The sequence below is a fragment of the Triplophysa dalaica genome, chromosome 11 (assembly GCF_015846415.1).
Source record: "Triplophysa dalaica isolate WHDGS20190420 chromosome 11, ASM1584641v1, whole genome shotgun sequence".
NCBI classification, from domain to species: Eukaryota; Metazoa; Chordata; class Actinopteri; order Cypriniformes; family Nemacheilidae; genus Triplophysa; species Triplophysa dalaica.
In genome coordinates this window covers 12,107,853-12,126,809 of record NC_079552.1, presented here as the reverse complement: position 1 = coordinate 12,126,809, position 18,957 = coordinate 12,107,853, and the positions used below count along the sequence as shown (strand labels likewise).

General features: G+C 38.3%; 1 protein-coding gene across 29 annotated transcripts in view; it reads left to right on the top strand.

The window, feature by feature from the left end:
• camk2g2 (calcium/calmodulin-dependent protein kinase (CaM kinase) II gamma 2) overlaps positions 1-18,957 on the top strand; it is a 61,934-nt gene that overhangs the window by 27,345 nt on the left and 15,632 nt on the right. For 19 of the 29 annotated variants that reach the window (XM_056760550.1, XM_056760548.1, XM_056760554.1 and 16 more), the window contains exons 3-13: positions 1,897-1,956; positions 4,082-4,136; positions 6,219-6,284; positions 8,109-8,181; positions 10,557-10,659; positions 11,690-11,773; positions 11,871-11,965; positions 14,230-14,352; positions 16,289-16,372; positions 16,479-16,521; positions 16,727-16,789. In XM_056760550.1, coding sequence (XP_056616528.1) covers positions 1,897-1,956; positions 4,082-4,136; positions 6,219-6,284; positions 8,109-8,181; positions 10,557-10,659; positions 11,690-11,773; positions 11,871-11,965; positions 14,230-14,352; positions 16,289-16,372; positions 16,479-16,521; positions 16,727-16,789 — 849 coding nt within the window. The remainder of the gene's footprint in view (positions 1-1,896; positions 1,957-4,081; positions 4,137-6,218; positions 6,285-8,108; positions 8,182-10,556; positions 10,660-11,689; positions 11,774-11,870; positions 11,966-14,229; positions 14,353-16,288; positions 16,373-16,478; positions 16,522-16,726; positions 16,790-18,957) is intronic. The other 10 variants (XM_056760553.1, XM_056760562.1, XM_056760564.1 and 7 more) reach the window with 1 other exon arrangement.

Genomic DNA, 18,957 nt, shown 5'->3' with positions numbered 1-18,957 from the left:
TGCAAGACATCAAGCTCGACTTAACATTAATTTCCTGACCCCGTAAAACAAAATAACAAACAAATGATTCACAAATTTTATGAATTATTTATTAAACCAGCAAAATAAAACAAAATGTTCACTATCTTAAACTTGAAATTCAAAATTAAAGTGCAAATTAAGCAGCTGAATAAAACAACAGCTTCACTAGCTTGATAGACAAGTATTAATAAATGGAAACAAAATCTCTTAATAACTGTTATGTGCAAATATAATTTAAAAAATCAATGCACTATAAACAATAAAGCAGCTGAAATTGAGCAAAAAAGCAATAGCTTCACTGCTTTAGATATTCAAACAGGAATCAGCTCTTTTTAATGCTTTAGTCATTAAAGCAAAGTCCACTAAACTAAGCTAAAGTTTAGTGGAAATCAAATTTAACATCCAACACCGAAAGATAAACAAAACACTAGCTTCCCTAGCTTGTGCTGCACATGTAAAAATAAACGGAAAAAGATATAATAGTTTAGTCTGTGCAAATAGAAATTCGAAGTCAAATTATCCACAAAACTCACCGCATTGACATCTTTATTTTTTTCGTATACATGTTTGCAGACTTTTTGGTACAGTTCAGGTCTCAGTTACGCTTCACCATGTCGTACCGCGGCTCCAGGTGGTTTATAAGGAGTCTGAAGACATTGGTCGCAACGACGGACAGCGGTTGCAAATCCATTACCATGAAATTCAAAATGCTTTCAGTGATTTTCGCTGCTTTCACACTACCAGATGGAAATTTCTGAATTCTTTCCGCTGTCTCCTCCAAAGTTAGCTGCTTCGTACCGTCTCGTTTTAGTTTCTTCAGCTTATTGAACTCGGCGTGCTTAAATTAGTAGTATTATAATGAACAGCTTTATCACAACCCCTCGGAACATTTACTTCGCATGTATTGCAAACAGCGGTGTAACTTGTTGGCGTAGCTGTTCTAAAATAAATCTAAATGGCAGATATTTTTTGTCGCTCCATGCTGTTCGCTGCTCAATGTAAGCTATGTTCGCTTGTTCACGTGCACTACGTAAAGAGCACGTTGCTAGCGTATGATGTCACACGCTTCGCAAAGCACAGCCACGAGAGAGTTTAAGCGCCGGTGTCTCCAGGAACTTTTACATCGCCTAGCAGAAATTTTATGTAAGCTAGATCGGGTATCGGTGCAATTTTTTCACCGATACCCGATCTAGAATTTTATTCAGTATCGACGCCGATTTCCGATACAAATATCGGATCGGAGCATCCCTAGTTTAAACCCCAGTTTCACAGACAAGGCTTAGCTTTAGCCAGGACTATGAATTAGTTAAATTAAATAGCTTTTTATTAAAATGACTCACTGCTGTTCATCTTGAGATAAAACAATGGCACTGGCATATTTTCAGTTATTTTCAGTTAAACAGTTTAACAGTATGAAACAGTTTTGTTGTCTGGGACAGTCTTAAGCCTTGTCTGTGAAACTGGGCAAAAAAATTAAACCTTGTCAAATATAAAAATTGAAAAGGCACAAACATTATACAGCATGGTTCAAAAGCCAGAGTCTGTTTTTAACTGTATTTGCATAAAATTATAAGTTAAAAGTCCATGAAGAAATAAATAAGTTTTCTTTTTTATCTAGGCTGCCTTTTGCTTCCATGACAGTGTGTGCACACGAGCTGGCATGGATGAACTGGCTTGTTTGTGCAAAACCTGATGATTCATGTTGTCCCAGCATGATCTGAGAACATTCCACGGCGCATGTTAATGCCTGGTGTAAATGTTGCTTCAGTGTGAAAGAGCCCACGCTTGGGTTTTGAGAGGTTATCACAGTGAAAGGTGATGTGTTGAAAAATTAATATCCGACTGAAATTTGTTTCCTCTCTGTCTGTTCCTCAGATCATCAGAAGCTGGACAGAGAAGCTCGGATCTGTCGTCTCCTCAAGCACCCCAACATAGGTGAGTCTCAACACACAATGCCGCTGGATGTTTCTGTTTGAAATCGTCTCACGTGAGCCACAGGCATGACTCTGCAGTTAGTGGATATGCTTCAGACATGGTGCAATACAAATGATGCAAGTTTGTGTTCAGTCTGCGGCACGTCTCAATCTCCGGAAAAGCGTGCAAGTCAGTGTGGCCAGGTTTATTTGCATAGAAAGGACGAAAAAGACAAAATATTAGCCTTATGCAAAAGGAAACATGCAAGTAATTTGTTGTCCCTTTAGACTGCCTGTGCGTGCGTGCATGTGTGTGTGGAGGTCAGTGGAACGTGGGTGGAGAGATGTTTCAGGATGGTGGTGGGTGGTGACTTTGGCACTTTGGGTAGGTGGGCAGTTGCCAAGTGTGAAAAAAGACGTTTAGAAGTTTGAACAAATGGATTATATTGGACAAGTTGTGTCAGAAACATCTCTGCATGTCAGTCACCCAAAAATGACAATTTCTACCTACATTCATGTCTTTATTTTGTTTCTTCTGTGAAATATAAGTTTGTCAGAAAGGTCTTAGCTGATTTTCACAGGCTAGGCGTTTCATATTGAAGAAAGAGTAGGTTGGGAATTCATTTTGTGTGAACTGTTCTTGTAAAACATTTTTTACATTCTGAACATGCATCATTTACACTAGCTGGACACCTTCATGTTTTCGTTGCATTTCTCTACTCTAGTAAAGATTGTTAGGCTTCTTTTCACTTTTTTCTAGAGAATGAGAGAGCGCAAGTGAGATACATAAAGGGTTCCTTAAAGAACTGCAGATTTTGAACACATTTAGAGTGAAGTTTATTTTCATTCAAATCTTTTCCTAAGAATTTTCAGTAAAACCACAGAAGGCACGACCTAAACAAACACAACGCATGTCTATCTACATACACTTAAAGGGATAGTTCCCCCCAAAAATGATTCCAAACCTATATACATTACATTACTTTGTACTGCTGAACACAAAAAAGATATTTGTAACCAGACAGATCTCATCCCCCACTGACTCCCTACTATGGAGGTCAAGGGGGGTGAGATCTGTTTGGTTGCTGACATTCTTCAGTATAGTATTAATGTGGCACCATTTCCATTGATAAGTTGGAAGTGTCACTCCCATCCACACATCACCTCTTTTAAAACAGACATTTAGCATCACTACATATACATGCTGTTTGCAACACCGAGTTCTGCAGATCCTGTGTGTTTGTGTGTCAGTGCCGCTTGTGATCTTGGGCGGGGGGAGGAGGTTTGGAGATAATATGATTCTGCCTTGCCCTCCCTGCCCTCTTGCAGAACAGCCGCCTCTCTCACATCACTGAGATTAATGCAGGCTGTCATGAACACAGACCCACACACCATGAGAACGAGCCAGGGGTCTCTTAATGGCTACGCGTGTGAGATCTGGCAGGCGCAGTGTTTCAAATCTGTAGCTACCGATGACAAATTCATTACCTTCAATCAGTATAACAAATGTTTCCTGCCTGCTAGCAGTGCCACGGTTCCTTTGGTGATGCAAAGCGCAAAGTACCTTTGACATAAATGAGCTGTTAATTCGTGTCACCTTTAAAGTGAGCGTGAAGTCACAATGAACCCTATTTGTTTATTGAACACGTGTTGCTAGTATTACTATTTGGATTTTCAATGCATGCCATTTCAAATGTTCCTTCACAACCACCGTCCCACAGTGTTTATCTCTCTCTTTAAAATGAATTCTTAACTTAGCCATCATAATCTTTTTAAATCTGTCATGATGTGATCTCTTTCTACATTTCCTTAAACAACAGCTGTATTAAACAATGAGATTATTTGACTCAGATTCTCATTCTTTAAAAACTTAAAAGTTTGACGGTAAGTATTATCATTCTCTGAAGTCAGTGCATGGTTGAACTGAGCATGTTAACTCCTGTTTAAAGGAAAATATTTGTCGTCATCACCTCATAATAGCAGGCTCATAGTCACTGTACACAGTATGCTGTGTCGTCTACTGGATAATGTCAAGCAATAGTCACATAGCTCTCTCTGCATTGTTTTGAGGTCAGTTAATGAGAGTGACTTCATGAGCAGATCGTCCTCCTGTTTTAACTCGCTCTCATTCTGTTTTCTCTCAACAGTGCGTCTCCATGACAGTATCTCAGAAGAAGGCTTTCATTACCTGGTCTTTGACCTGTAAGTATCTGAGTTAAACGCTCTGATCGGATCTAGTCTTGTTAAACACGGTTGATGCAGGACCTGGCTGGAAGCTGGAGTATACTCACTTTCCGCGTTCCCTTCAGGAGAGTTTGTCAGTAATAAACTGCAGTGTGTGAATAACAGAAACGTGGCAATTATATTTCACTCATATGCTGTTAGACAGGCAGTAGACCCATTTCTCAAATGCCTTTTTGCAAATAATCATTACCAGTAAAATATCTCATCATCCTTAAAACAAGAAATATTTACTTAATATATGATATTTAAAAATATATAGCCGTTGTAAATATCCTTTTATTTTAAGATGGCTGTTTTAAGGAAAAAAATCATTGCTTTTTTATAGTTTTTGCATAAATATGTTTCCTGAAAACAAGACAAAAATACTAAGCTTAAATGTCCAGTGTATGAAATTTATCTAGTGGTGAGGTTGCGGATTGCAACCAATGGCTCACTTCCTTTCAAAGCACTACGGTCGCTGACACAGAGCTAAGATGTAGTCGCATTTTCACATCTTTGCCAAAGGAGATCATGTATTTAGGAAACACGCTCTGTAGAGCAGTTTTGTCTGTTTTGGGAAACTGTAGTACAAGATGGAGAATTCCATGTAAGTGGACCCTTGGTTTATATAGATAGAAATAACTCATTCTAAGGTAATACAAACATAACGCTTCATTATGTAAGGTCTTTATGCACCTCTGAAGAAATAGTTATGTGTATAATATTACATTTCTGTCACTAGATCCTCCAAAAAATTACACACTGGAACATGAACAAAATACAAAACATTTTGTAAAATCTGAGAAGCTTGAGAATCTTATGTGTTATTAAATTTAATATAGTGTAAGATATAGTGTGTTGTCTACCATACCTGTCAACATCTGGGTACCAAAATCCTGGTGACACTCAATTGGGGGGGATGATTGGTGTTGCGGGCGGGATGTGTAGGGCAAATGGGGTTTTAAATATTTTAATTACTTTATATTTAACATCATTTTCTTGTCAAATTTGCTATAGCTCCAAGGTATTTTAATTTTATATTATATAGAGATCTCAACGTCAGACATAAAATACATCTAAACGTTTAGAAAAGGAGGAGTTTGTCCCTTCACGCATCCCATAGTTAGGTTGGTTAAACGTTGTTTATTAGTTAGCATAATGTTTTTATACTTAATTTACAGGGATGGATGGATTTAACAATGTTTGCATATTGCAGTTATTATTTACAAGAACTGTTTATGGTAACAGTTCGGGAAATATCACAGATAAACTCTATTTCACCAGTTGTCTGCAGAAGACATCATTCTTTTAATTACACGTTTTTTCTTAAAATACAAAGTGTAACAACAACAGCTAATGTGTTGTTAGAAGATAACATCGGTTTCACTAGTTTAATTAGGCAGACTTTCAATAATAGACCAAGAAAAATACACTACAGACATACTTTAAAAACAACAAAAATATTACTTCTTCAGATCAAGCACTAGATGTAATGTTACGCTACCGCATCCAACTTAACCTACCTGTCGATGGAACGATCTGTTGTCTCCAATGAGCGGACTGTGAGGGGCGAGCGTTCAATAGTAAACGCGGAGTGGAATATGCAGACCTTTAGCGGTGTAATATGAGAGTTTTCAGCGGTGAATGCTTCCTACTCCCCTTCGGCTACCGTTCGATTTCGCCTACCACAGGGCGCCTGTGAGGGCAAATGCACAGTGGCTCAAACCATAGAGCCAACCCCCTGTTCCCATTGGTCTGGGAGTTTCAAAGGAGAATACCTCAAATACTGGAGTTTCACGGGATAAATAACAAAACGGAAGTGTTGGCAGGTATGGTTGTCTACATGTAAGTGCATGTATGTATGTGGTTGCATTGCTCTTGTGATAGCGGTCACCCAACACTTAAGTGCTCAGGGTTCTGTGGGGATAAAACTAACCTGTATCACCCACACAAAGCTCTACAGAGCTCATGTACAGATAGACCCCATGTAGTTTATAAGTATGGAAAATGACTACTCTCCACCCTTGAACTCTGTATAAAACCTGTAATTCTTCTTTCCAGTGTGACTGGTGGAGAGCTGTTTGAAGACATTGTCGCACGAGAATATTACAGCGAGGCAGATGCAAGGTAAGTTAAAAAAATCACTTAAACTAAGATAGTATGATAAATCATAATCTCAGATCATATATATTTTTGGAAATTGGTGCACTGACTCTATTTAAACAACTTGTGTTTGATTTTGTTTAAAATAGTCATTGAGTTTATTAAGGACAGTGTTGCTGGGCAACATTGCTGGAATGGCCAATAGCATGAAACACAGCCCAGCAGCAGTAACAAACACAGACTAGTTCATTTATACTCGGCAGAGCTGCCATGTGCATCAAAGTTTAAAATGTGAGGTGTTTGTCTGATAGATTAAATCCAGGCTAGAGCTGCCAGAGAGGTGTGGAGTTCTCATTGTTACAATAACTCTGTCAGTAGGTTAGGTATACGACAGCATTCAGTGTCTGCATAAAACACCTGCAGTTTCTTTGTACAAGAACAACCCGGTCCAGGTTTTTGGTGGACATAGTACAATGTCCAAAACATACCATAGTATAAAGGTATTTTTTGGTGTACTGCATTACATAAATTAAATAAGTTGTCATCACCTAATGTCATCCTGGTACCATGGTTTTGCCATACAACACTTTTTTGTAAAGCTTCAGTGAAGATATCCAGTGTATTAAGCTGTTTCTTGGTCTCGGACAGCGAGACGCTCATTAACTGCCAGAGTTACACAAGTGATTATAAAACATAATATTTTTATTTAGCATAATGCCAAACTGTTTAAATACACTCAGGGTTGGTACTCTGTCTGGAATGTAGCGTTATTTTAAGCCCTTCATCTGCAGTGGATAGACATCTCCTTAAATTAAAGCTGACCGTATGCACTTCAGTCCATTTCCACTTCATATTCAGCAATAAGCCGGGACAGCAAAATTAGCGTCACTTTCCAATTACTTTTGGAAGGCACTCTGCAGTCTAACAGTGCAAATGGAATGACTGTGTGATAGAGGTAAAGAGAGTTTGCATGGAAGGAGAGAGAGAGTTTTTACTGGAAAGCGGCGCTGTAATGGGATGGAATGGAATGCAAGCCACAGTTTTTGCCAAATTTGGACACAAGAAATGCCTCGCCATCCTTCTTCAAAGCAGCTTCAGGGAATGATGGGACTCTTTCTTCCTGGACCACCTTCACTGTCCCTAAAGCACCATTTCTTCCTGCTGTCTTTTTGTTTAAGGGGAGCCATTACGAAATGCAGTGTTCTGTATGTGTGCTGTCTAATAGAAATGAGTAGAAGACGTCCTTGAGAAGGCGTCTTCCCCCCTGACCTGCCCTCTGTCCTCATGTCATGACCTTTTCAGAGGGTTTCAGAGGTCTGTAATGAGCACCACTGCTTTCCGCATTTTTAAGCATTGCCGTCTGCTCCAGAGCTGCTTGTTATTACTGACCATTTACAGTCTATGGAAAGACTTCTGCAGTTTGAATCTGTCAGATTAACAAATGCCCATCTGTGTAGTATATTACTAGGATTGGGCCTGCTTAAGTGGTTTGGAATTAAATATATATATGCATACATTTAGCAGCAGGAAATTTGTTTTGGCATTTGGATGACATGTTAAATATATCTTTATTTCCCATCCCGGAGAGCGTCTCTGGCAGCTTTGAGGACCACTAAAACAAACCAGAGTTTTTATCTGCTGGTTCAGACCTCAGAGTATACACAAAGGCTAGATTCTACAGATGGATGCATTGTGCCTAATCTCTACCATATTCTATCTAGAGCTACATTTACACATTTACATATCCTGTGCTAATGCCTCCATTTCTCTCTCTAATCAATTCCTTTTGTCTTCCTCATATCTCTCCCTCTCTCTCTCTCTCTCTCTCTCTCTCTCTCTCTTTATCAGTCATTGCATCAATCAGATCCTGGAAAGCGTCAGCCACATCCACCAGCATGACATTGTGCACAGGGACCTCAAGGTGAGTCATGCCGTCACAGCATGGACGCTTGCATCATCTGAACCCTCCTCCACTTGGCAACTCTTTGGCTTTATCGGCACACGCACAAAATGTTAAACGTGGCTGTTAACCTCTCATCAGAGAGCATGAGGTTCTAACCTGTAATCGCTTGTTATTTCCGACATCAGAAAGCAGTCGGTCAGCTATGACCAGTACTGAGGGGTTATTTGAGAAACTAATCAAAATGACACTAACCTGTTGCCTGAACCTTTTAGGGATTACAATTGTACTTGTATTAAGAGACAACGGGCCGCTAATTTGACTTTTTATGTACAGTAGTTGTAGCAGAATAAGTGTAGGGGGAGGAAGACATACGGCAATACGCTGCTTTGCAATAATGAAACGCATGAAAAGATGCAAAATGAGGAAACAGAGGTGAAGAATTGTGAAGGTTTGATAAGAAAACTGAAGATGCACTGAATATTACTGTTGGGCTGGCTTGACCACTTAAGCACCACGGGGCAACTAACTAATACCAAAAAGTACAGTAGTTAACCAGGTCATCAGTTAACTTGTCATTTAAGCAGAACACTTTTTCGTTTTCAGCAATACATCACTTTATTTCATTTGAAATTCATAACCTCAGACTCCAGCTGACCAGTCTTTAACATGATATTTTAGCTCACATCTTTAAATGTAGAAAGATTGATGTGCTGGCTGGATGGTTGCTATGGAAACTCTTGTGACATCACAGAGTCTGCAGAGCCATGAGACAGCTAAAGTGTGTGTGGTTGGGACTTATTTTGCCACTTCTAATTCATCATCTTTTCATGTGCTCCCATCAAGCATTTGAACTACTTCCATCTAGTCGACGTTTCATACTCAAAGGTTCAGATACAACCTTTATAAAAATATGTTGTTCCTCTGGCTATAAGGTTGTTGAACTCAAATGCAAAGGATGGGACTGTGTGAGGATTATTATTTTATGGATGATTTTTATTTATGTTGGAACTTGATTGTGCAACATTACCTGTATTGCCCAGAGGACTAATTAAGTAATAATAATAATAATAATCAGCACATGAAAGAACTGATGAAGACGGATGTAGAAGAAAAGAAAACGAGAGTAGTACAGGAGCCAGATGTCCTACAAAAAGAGAGGGAGACCTTCCTTACTGAAGTCACAAGTTTTCGTCTTAATGACTTGAGCTGTTATAAATCACCTGATATTAAAACATAATTTGGTTTAAACTTTATGTAGAAAGCCAATAAATATGCTGTTGACGTAGTAGTTGAATATACAACCTGTTAAATCTATTTGGATTTTACATTTCGAATTGGAATTTAAAGTGTACTTTATATTTTGTATCTCTCAGAAGACCAACATTTTAAGAAACATCTTGAAATTTCAGTAAGAAAAGACAGATAATAAAGTCTAAAGCTATTTGAGCCAACCTCAGTGTCACCATGAAGCATCTGGAGGGCAATACAAAAATAAAAGCAAGTTATCAGTGCTACGAATATTAATTGACGGGATTGGGCAGTCTGGATGTTGCCTAGCAACATCCGCACTGCCTAATTAATATTCAAGAGATAAGCCGTGGCCATGTTGTGATGTCACAGAATCCGTCCCCTCAGCATCATCAGAACTCTGCAGGGTGACTAAGCTTTGTCAGGGTCAGGGCTCTCTCTGCGGTATTCATAAGCAGAAGGCTGTGTGGGACGGTGGGGCGAGGGAGCATCTCGCCCCTGCTCTCGTAGCAGGAGATAACAAGCCCTCCTCTCTGTCTCTTTATGAATTATGCAGCTCAGAGCAATGGCCGTGCTGTTACAGCTGTCCGTCTGGTCTACACACGCAAGCACACACACAGTAGGATATAGACACCACATGCAATCTCTCCCCGTTACTCGCACACACATGGATGCTATTTCTGTGCCTCTCTCACTTTATACACACTATAGATCTTTCCTGAAACTCTTTAATGGTCTCGCAAAGTGATGATGAAAGACTTTTCTTATGGAACATGCTGGTGCGTTTATGTTCTTTTAATGCACATCGCACATGATTAAACTCACAGCCTTTAGCTGTACCTTAAGCAGCATTTGGCAAGTGATGTGAATGTGCTGGTTATCATATTTTGATCTGTTTAATCATACATTATTATATTTCAATTATTAAATTATTAAATGACTTGAAATTATTATGAAAATGTAATTTTAATATTGAATAGCAAGCAGTATTGGCTGAATCTAAGCACCGTTATAAAATTGCGGGAACCATACAAATCCTCCTTGCAAATGTATAGCAATGGGCACTCATTGAGTCAAGTCTGCATTTGTGATGTACCTTTTTTCTTCTCTCCCTCAAATTCATTTTTGTTTATTTGGTCTTGTAGCCTGAGAACCTGTTGTTGGCCAGTAAGATGAAGGGGGCAGCAGTGAAGCTGGCTGACTTTGGTCTCGCCATCGAGGTGCAGGGAGACCAGCAGGCCTGGTTTGGTAAGACTCCTCTGCTTTTCTTTAACCTCATCCCTAACACCATTTTGAAACTCTTTTATCTGAGAATGCAAGTCCAGACAGACCAAATAGGTGTAATAAATTTCTCATTCAGCTGTTTCAGGCTTTGGAATAAATGTTTACGTTTATAAACTACATTAACTTGCCCCTAGTTTGACGTTTGCTCTCTGTGGCATCTAGTGTATGATTTCAGTGAACTCTGGAGAATATTCAGAATTAGTTTTGCTCTCGGTCAATATGTTTTCTCTCAAGAGCACTACCCACTTGACATGGGTCTAAGGTTACGATGACAAAACCAAATTTTGATATAATTAACCATACAATTAAAAAACACATCATCACAATACATAACAATACAATACACAACATCCACCTCCGCATAACAATTTACGTTCCTAACCCTTTGTCAAGAGACAAACTGCATTTGGTACAAATGTTTGTTTATATATTGGCTAAGTTGCTTTCGGTGTTGTATAACTATGAAGAGATGGCAAATGCGTGATTCAGTAATTATTGCCAAAGCTTTCCTCTTTACAGCCATTCCTTATAACTGATCCACTGACTTTTGTTTGGAAGCTATCATTTTACCTGCTGTTCTGGTAACTCTTCCCTTGTTCACAGATGTTATTCTGTCAAACCATACAGTTATATTATACCCTTAAACACTCTCCATTAAGCTGCTGTAAACTTTTGTTGCAAGACAGCCAGACTTGCAGAAAATTCTCTCAATTTCCTTAACAGGAATAAACTCTGATTTGATTTCCTACAAATAAGATCCACATTACCAGGATCCGAATTTACAGTCAATCTTTGTTCCCAAATACTAAAAAGTCTTCAGAATTTCAACAGATTGATCACATAACGTTATTTGGGTTAAGGGTTCTGGATGATTTTAAATCAAATTTTATCTGAAATGTTACTGTGTCTATAGTACAGAATTAGTCATAAATGAGATGTTGATTTATTTTTTATAAGACTCTAGATTTATTGTATCACCATTGTGGCTTTACAGGTTTTGCAGGCACTCCTGGATATCTGTCCCCTGAAGTCCTGAGAAAGGACCCCTATGGCAAGCCAGTGGATATCTGGGCCTGTGGTACGACTAGAAATCTTTTCCTAAATTACTGTCTTGGTTCTTATGTCTTATATATGTATCTGTCTGCTAATAGAGCTTTGTTTTGTGTCCTGGGCAGGTGTGATCTTGTATATTCTTCTGGTGGGTTACCCTCCCTTCTGGGATGAAGACCAACATAAGCTCTATCAACAGATCAAGGCTGGAGCGTATGATGTGAGACACTCTTTTTTCGGCTTTGTTTAAATTTATGGATTTTGGTAGATGACTTTGTGACTTGAAGTCGACCTGTCGTGACTAGGGTACCACCACCTAACAAACCAAATGTGGGACAGGTAATCCGTTTGTGTGGGACACCATTGAAAGGTAGCGCTAAGCTGTGATATACTACAATAACGGTAGTATAATAATAATATTATACTACAATATAATAATATATGTACAATAACTACAATACAATAAAATGTTTTGCTTATACAAATAATTTGTTATTCAGTCCATTCCAACTACAACATAATTAAGGCACAGATCAAATGTTATATAACATAAAACTATATTAATGGCGATTTCAATTTAAGGCTCAAATTTTGTTATCATTTTGTACACTTTGTACATCTTTTCAAAAAGAGTAAACTAAAGGAATAAAGAACTAACACATTATAGTTAAATAATGCATTTCATGGTTTGCAAAGAATTTTAATTTTAATACGCCACAACCTATAGGCTAAACAGTTTCAAAGCCACACATTTTAAGATGTTTTAGTGAGTTTTATTCGGCAAGTTTAAATCGCCACCTGATCTACTGACAGACGTCGCAAATTCTTGATGACTCAAATCGGCTCTACTCATTTTGTCAAGTGGTTGATATCCTTATTGCAACATCATGTTGACCCTGGGTCAATATTTGAATCTTATCTATCAGATTAAAGAAGGTGTTTCTTAATGTGACAACTAAAAACCAACAGACTGATGAAAATGCAGGACATTTTCACCTCAATAGGTGAAAATGCCGTTAGGTACAACGCAAAGCAGGACGGGTGGTCACCCTAGTTGTGACAAAATTTTTAATATTCTTCATATGAACTCTTTAGGTCTTTACTTAAATGCATGTAAGCATATTTGTGACACTGACTATGTGAACTCCCGTCCGCAAAAGGCTTCGTAACACATGTTAAGTAATGCTCAGTTCAATCAGAAACGGGAAGTAAAAGCCCTGTTATTAGTCCCATGAACATACTGACAGAGATGCTCATATGATCGTCCACATATGTGACCCTGGATCACAAAACCAGTCTTAAGTAGTACGGGAACATTTTTAGTAAAAGACAAAAATACATTGTATGGGTCAAAAGCATTGATTTTTCTTTTATGGCAAAAATCATTAGGATATTATGAAAAGATCATGTTCAATGAAGATATTTTGTAAATTTCCTCCATTGAATATATAAAAACTTTATTTTTGTGAGTGGAGGGCCTGCCACAGTTCCCCTGAATAACAACATAAAAGGCAATTTTCTCAATATTTAGATTTTTTTGCACTCTCAGATTCCAGATTTTTAAACGGCTGTATTTCAGCCAGATATTGTCCTATTCTAACAACTCATACATCAACAGAAATCTGGATCAGATTATGTAAAAATCTCAATTTCAAAAAATTGACCCATAAGACTGGTTTTGTTGTCCATGGTCATATAAAGAGTTATTAGTTCCTCCCTTTCTGACCTTGAGTGACAGGTTCAGATTGAAGACCTCTGTTAATATTTAATTGCTCTGAGATAGAGAGCCGAGTGACTCAATAATGAATGATGTCAACCCCCCCGCTCATAAAACACAGCACAAAAACATGCATCTGTGGAGTTTATCATCTGGTCCTCATCCTCAGAGGAAAACCACAGTTTAAAGCATGACCTCTTCTATTAACACCAACCTATATAACCATTAAATACTGCAGGCAGGTCAGATAGCACAGGTTACGTACTACCATATGCAGCCCTTCTTTTCGAGCAGTCTTGTCATGCTTACGTCTGTTAGTATAGTGATCATTTGAAGCTGAAAGCTGCTGTTTGTAAACAATCTAGCATAGCATGATCAAAGTATCGATTCTTTCTAATTTGATTTCATTGGTGCTTTCAAAATTCCATTCAGACTAAGTCAACAGGGCTGTCCTTAAGTGCTTGAGAGCATAACGTGTTTGGAGTGTTTGTTGCATTGTGGCATTGCCCATTTGATGGAGTGCTGCGGTTCAGGAAAGATGTGATTACAGAGGCCACTTTTGCTATTACAACCTTAAGCCATCCAGGTGGAAAATTCCTCTCTTTCATTTGTTGCTTTAGCTACTCTTCACTGATCTTATTAACATCCATTACAGAGGCCAAGAAAGTCATTGATCTGGCTGTTTGTGCATGTCTGATCACATTGTGCTTTCATAGATCACCCACAATCTCCCCTTTCTTTCTTTTTTTCTCTGGTTTTTCGTGTAGTTTCCATCACCAGAGTGGGACACCGTTACCCCAGAGGCCAAAAACCTCATCAACCAGATGCTGACCATCAACCCAGCGAAGAGAATCACTGCTGATCAAGCGCTCAAGCATCCGTGGGTCTGCGTAAGTCACTTAACATAAAACGTCAAGCGGCTTTTATTGCGTTTCTCAAGGTCACCCAGCCTCTTACCGACAGATAGTAAACAAAATTTGTTGTGTTGCCATTGGCGTTATACTCTTGGGTGCAGTGATAAACAGTGAAACGTGTTTTAGCCTGTGTAAGTGTAAAATTACACTTTATGTCCAGTTTATTGTTTACAACTATACAGTTAACCGAAAATATCTGCAATATAATTCTGTCAATATATACTCACCAGCATTGAATCTCATATATAGATGGTTTAAAATCAACAACGTGAACAAACGTAACTGAGCATCCATGCTTTTGCGGCCAAAACTTAACTTCGGGACACATCCGCAAAGAATAGAGTCCCTGCAGATTATTTCTGATAAGAAGAAAAAGAAATAACAGGTGAATTCCATTAGCAAGCAAGTTAAACTTATACTTGGCTAAACTTAAATGGCACAAAGTTGCAATTATTTATTTAATACAACTATAATAGTAAAATAAATTAATATGAATAAAATGAAATATAAAACTGGAAACACAGACCGGATGTTAACTTCGGGCCAGGCGCGTTGACACGGGTGGTCCTGGGCCCACCCACCTGTCAGTCAGGCCCTTCCAGTCAGCTACCTGGCAGGGTAGCCTTATAAGTAAATTCTGTTGCAATTATCACAAAACATGACCCATCTTTTTTTATTGTTGTTTTTCTTTGCCATATAATCTATGTAATGATATACTATAGATGAGCAAGCTCTGCATTATATTCACGTTTCGTTAGCAGCCAAACAGCAATGACATGTTTTTTTCCCCAAAAGGCTATGCACTTTTCGGTTTAGAGGTTATGCATGCATGCATAGCCTAATAAAGGTTAAATGAATTGGTAATGAAACAAGATTTAAGAGAGTAATAATTTGTAAAAAGATGATCTAATGCTGTTAAGTCCAGACTGCAACTGAAAGTAGCAGAATGTGGCGTTGTTTGCATGAAAATGTAGATTTAAAGTTGTATTTACTTGAGCGTTTTGATAAATTTGATAGCTTGGAAATCTTTAAAACAGGCTAGAGGGCTATTACATGCAGCCCACGCTCCACGGAGTAGCGCATTATTTTCTCCGAAGCCAGCCAGGAACAACATAAACATTTTGATCATGTTCCGACTCATCTTCCGATGTTCCCTACATTCTTTTGGGGATTCTGCTTTATTAACGGGTCTTTCATTCACTCTTCATGAGCTCAAAATGGTTTTGTTCTGTACCCTTTCACTCACACTTGCACTGCAAATTTTCGATTAAAATACTCTGCATTATGTAAGCTTGATGTCTATAGCATATTATAAGTATATCATGTAATATAGGCTACTGAAAATGCCATACCTTAATATCCAATGCTTTTGCATTGGTTAGCTGCACAAATAGCCTATAGGCCACTTATTTTATTTATTCATTTAAAGTCATTTAATTTTTCGTCTGACAATTAATATTTAGATTACGATGGCTAGATGTATCTGAAAAAAGAAAATTAGTTTTGATTGCACACTGCTTGTTCTGCATTTATCAATAAATAGCCTCACTAATAAAAAACGTAGGCCTGCGTCCAAATTATAATAACCTTATGAAAGCATATTCATTTGCAGGCTATTTTTGTCAACATTTCTCTCATTGTCATCAGTTGCAGGGACATTTTCCTACTATGTGGTTGCTTAGTCCCAGTTTAATGTGGTTTATGTTGCAGCTAAGCCATGATGACCAACAAGCATTGTTTGCGCGTGTGTATTTGTGGTGTGGTCATCATGCTTATGCTGTTCTTATTGTTATGTTCTTATGTCAGATTTATTTTAAACAAAACATTAAGAAACCATTAAGCAACAGTATATTAAATCTGTCAGAAGATGTCCGAATGGATAATTGTTTATTATACCATTTCTCCCATCTAGCAACGGTCTACTGTTGCCTCCATGATGCATCGACAAGAGACCGTCGAGTGTCTGCGCAAGTTCAACGCCCGCAGAAAACTGAAGGTCTCATGCATTCATTATTACCTCTTCAACGTTCATGATGCTATAAAGCAGTGTTTGTGTTCCAAGTGTAAATAAGATAAACTAAAGAAGTTTTTGTCTTCTGCAGGGGGCTATTATCACCACCATGCTGGTATCCAGAAACTTCTCAGGTGAATGACTTCTTAGGTTCACAAGCATTGGTTGAGAGTCCTAATGTTATAAATGACTGTATTCTTTTGCAGCTTTTATTTAGTAAAAAACAAATTTAGGCTTTGTTAGGATACAAATGGGGTGAGTTCTTGTTGTGATCCCAAAGAGGCTGAGCTTCTGTCTTTAGTGAGCCTCTCCAAAACCAAATGCTCTTTTGTCCAATAGTGGGTCGGCAGCACACCGCCCCAGCCACCCCTACCACCAGCACAGCTGCACTGGCACAGGAAGGTATGTGAGATGGGCACTAGAGGGCCGTTGCCCACTTTCAGCCAGTGTTCTATTAGCATGTGACCCAGGGGAGCCTGCTATACCCCCCGCAAAAGCACTGACACTAAAACTCTTCTGAGAGCCTATAGGATATGCAGAGAATACAAACAAGCGTGTCTCAGGTTCAGGTTGGTTGATTGAACTTTGATCACAATTCAATGAGTGAATGGATGTTTTGTCTTTATTAAACTGAAAGCTTGAATTCAAGACAGTAAATCGGCTTTGTGTATGAAATGGGCCAAAATGAAATTCAATCGCTCCCAACCCTGAGACACATTCTTGTCTTTTTGTACTTTATGGCATATGACCAAAGTCTAAGATGATAGGGCCTTTGCCTCATACAGAACAGCTTTATGCAAATTCTGCTGTTGTCAGAAGATGTTTTGTGTCATTTCCAGCTGATTGGGATGGTAAGAAGAGTTTCCTTAAAAAATGTATTATGTGCTCCAGATGTCCTTCTGGAAACATACTGCATTTTGGGTTTGCGCTCTCGGTGATGGTGCGGGAATGCTACAGTGGAGGTATTTTGACCCGGGTCACCTTAAGCAACAGCATCGGTTCATTACAAATCCAGTCAATGATCTTGATGGTTTCTTAAGGTGGTTCTTTCTCTTTATATACCTCATAGTCCGAAGTCAGGTCGTCATGGTCATCCAAACACAAGTGCACTGGAATTGTGGGTATGCTGACCTTCAGAGATCAAGGCTGACATGCATTTGCCTGTAGGTTTTGCAAGAGTCTGTGTCATATGAACGCATGATATCATAGGAAGACTTATGAAGAAGAATCAGCACTGAAATGCCACAAAGTCTTCCTACAGCGCTGGTTTCTTTAAAAACGTGCTTCAAAACACATGTCTTACAGCATGTGTTCAGGCGTCTTTGTGCATGTGGGAAAAAAAAAAGCAGCAGGATCCACCTGTTTGTTTGCATATTGCTTATTGGTTGGTTGGTTTGTTTCTTCCTCTCTCCTTAATGTCTTAATGAGTGTGGCATGTGTATGCTCTGCTAACTGCTTCTGTTACCTTTCTGTTATATACTTGATTTTGTTTATAATGTAGTAGTTTGGCTTTACTTGTGAGGACTATGTCTTACAAGAACAAATAATTGAATAATGTGAGGCAGCTGTATAACGGCCCCTATTTTGGCTGTTTAGAGAGTACTAGCTTTGGCAAATAGCAATGGACGCTTAGAGGATCATAAGGGAAGTGCTGGTTCCCCCTTGTGTTAGTGTTAATATCCATGTCAATGAATAATGCATGTTTTCTATTTTCAAATATTTTCAATGATCCTTCAGTACATATATTTTAACTTTTGCTCACGGTTTCACAAACAAGGCTTAGTTTAAGCCTTGTCTGTTAAATTAAATGAAATTAAATTAGGATATTTAAGTCACTTTTTGAAAAATGTTTTAGCAAAAAACATTACGGGTATGCGCCTTGAGACAAAACAATGGCACTGACATATTTAAAGATGTGTCAGGGCAATTTATTTTCAGTTAAGATAGCTCAAACATTTATTTAATTTTGCGTAATGTGTAGTTTCAGATAGTCCCGCCTCTAAAATCATGTCATTGGTTTAGGGAATCAGGCTGAACAAGTTACTAAACTAGCATGGCAGTGATGTCATAGTTAGACATACTGTAAGATCAAAGAAAATTTCGGCCCGAATTTCACCAACCTTACGGTTATTTTTTTTTACATTTTCAGATTTTGAGAGCACATGAATAAAAAAGTCCAAAGATAAATAATTTATAATTAGCACTTTAGTAATAAACAAATTGTCTGTTTTGATTTATTGGTGACTCAATAATATCTCGACCATTAATAGAAATGTTCCATTGAGGTTACAGTTCACTCATGAAGGCTATTCTTTATTACAGTTCACCCAGGAAATACAAATTCTGTCATCATTTACTTAGCCTCTTGTCATTTCAAACCTTTATCGCATTCTTTCTTCCGCAGAACACAAGGAAGATATTTTGAAGAAAGTTGGTGACTAAACAGCTCTGGCCCCATTCACTTCTATCGTATGGACATAAAACCAATGCAAGTGAATTAGGGCATTCTTCAAAATATCTTCTTTTGTGTTCTGAGGAAGAAAGTCAAACTGGTTTGAAATGTTATGAAA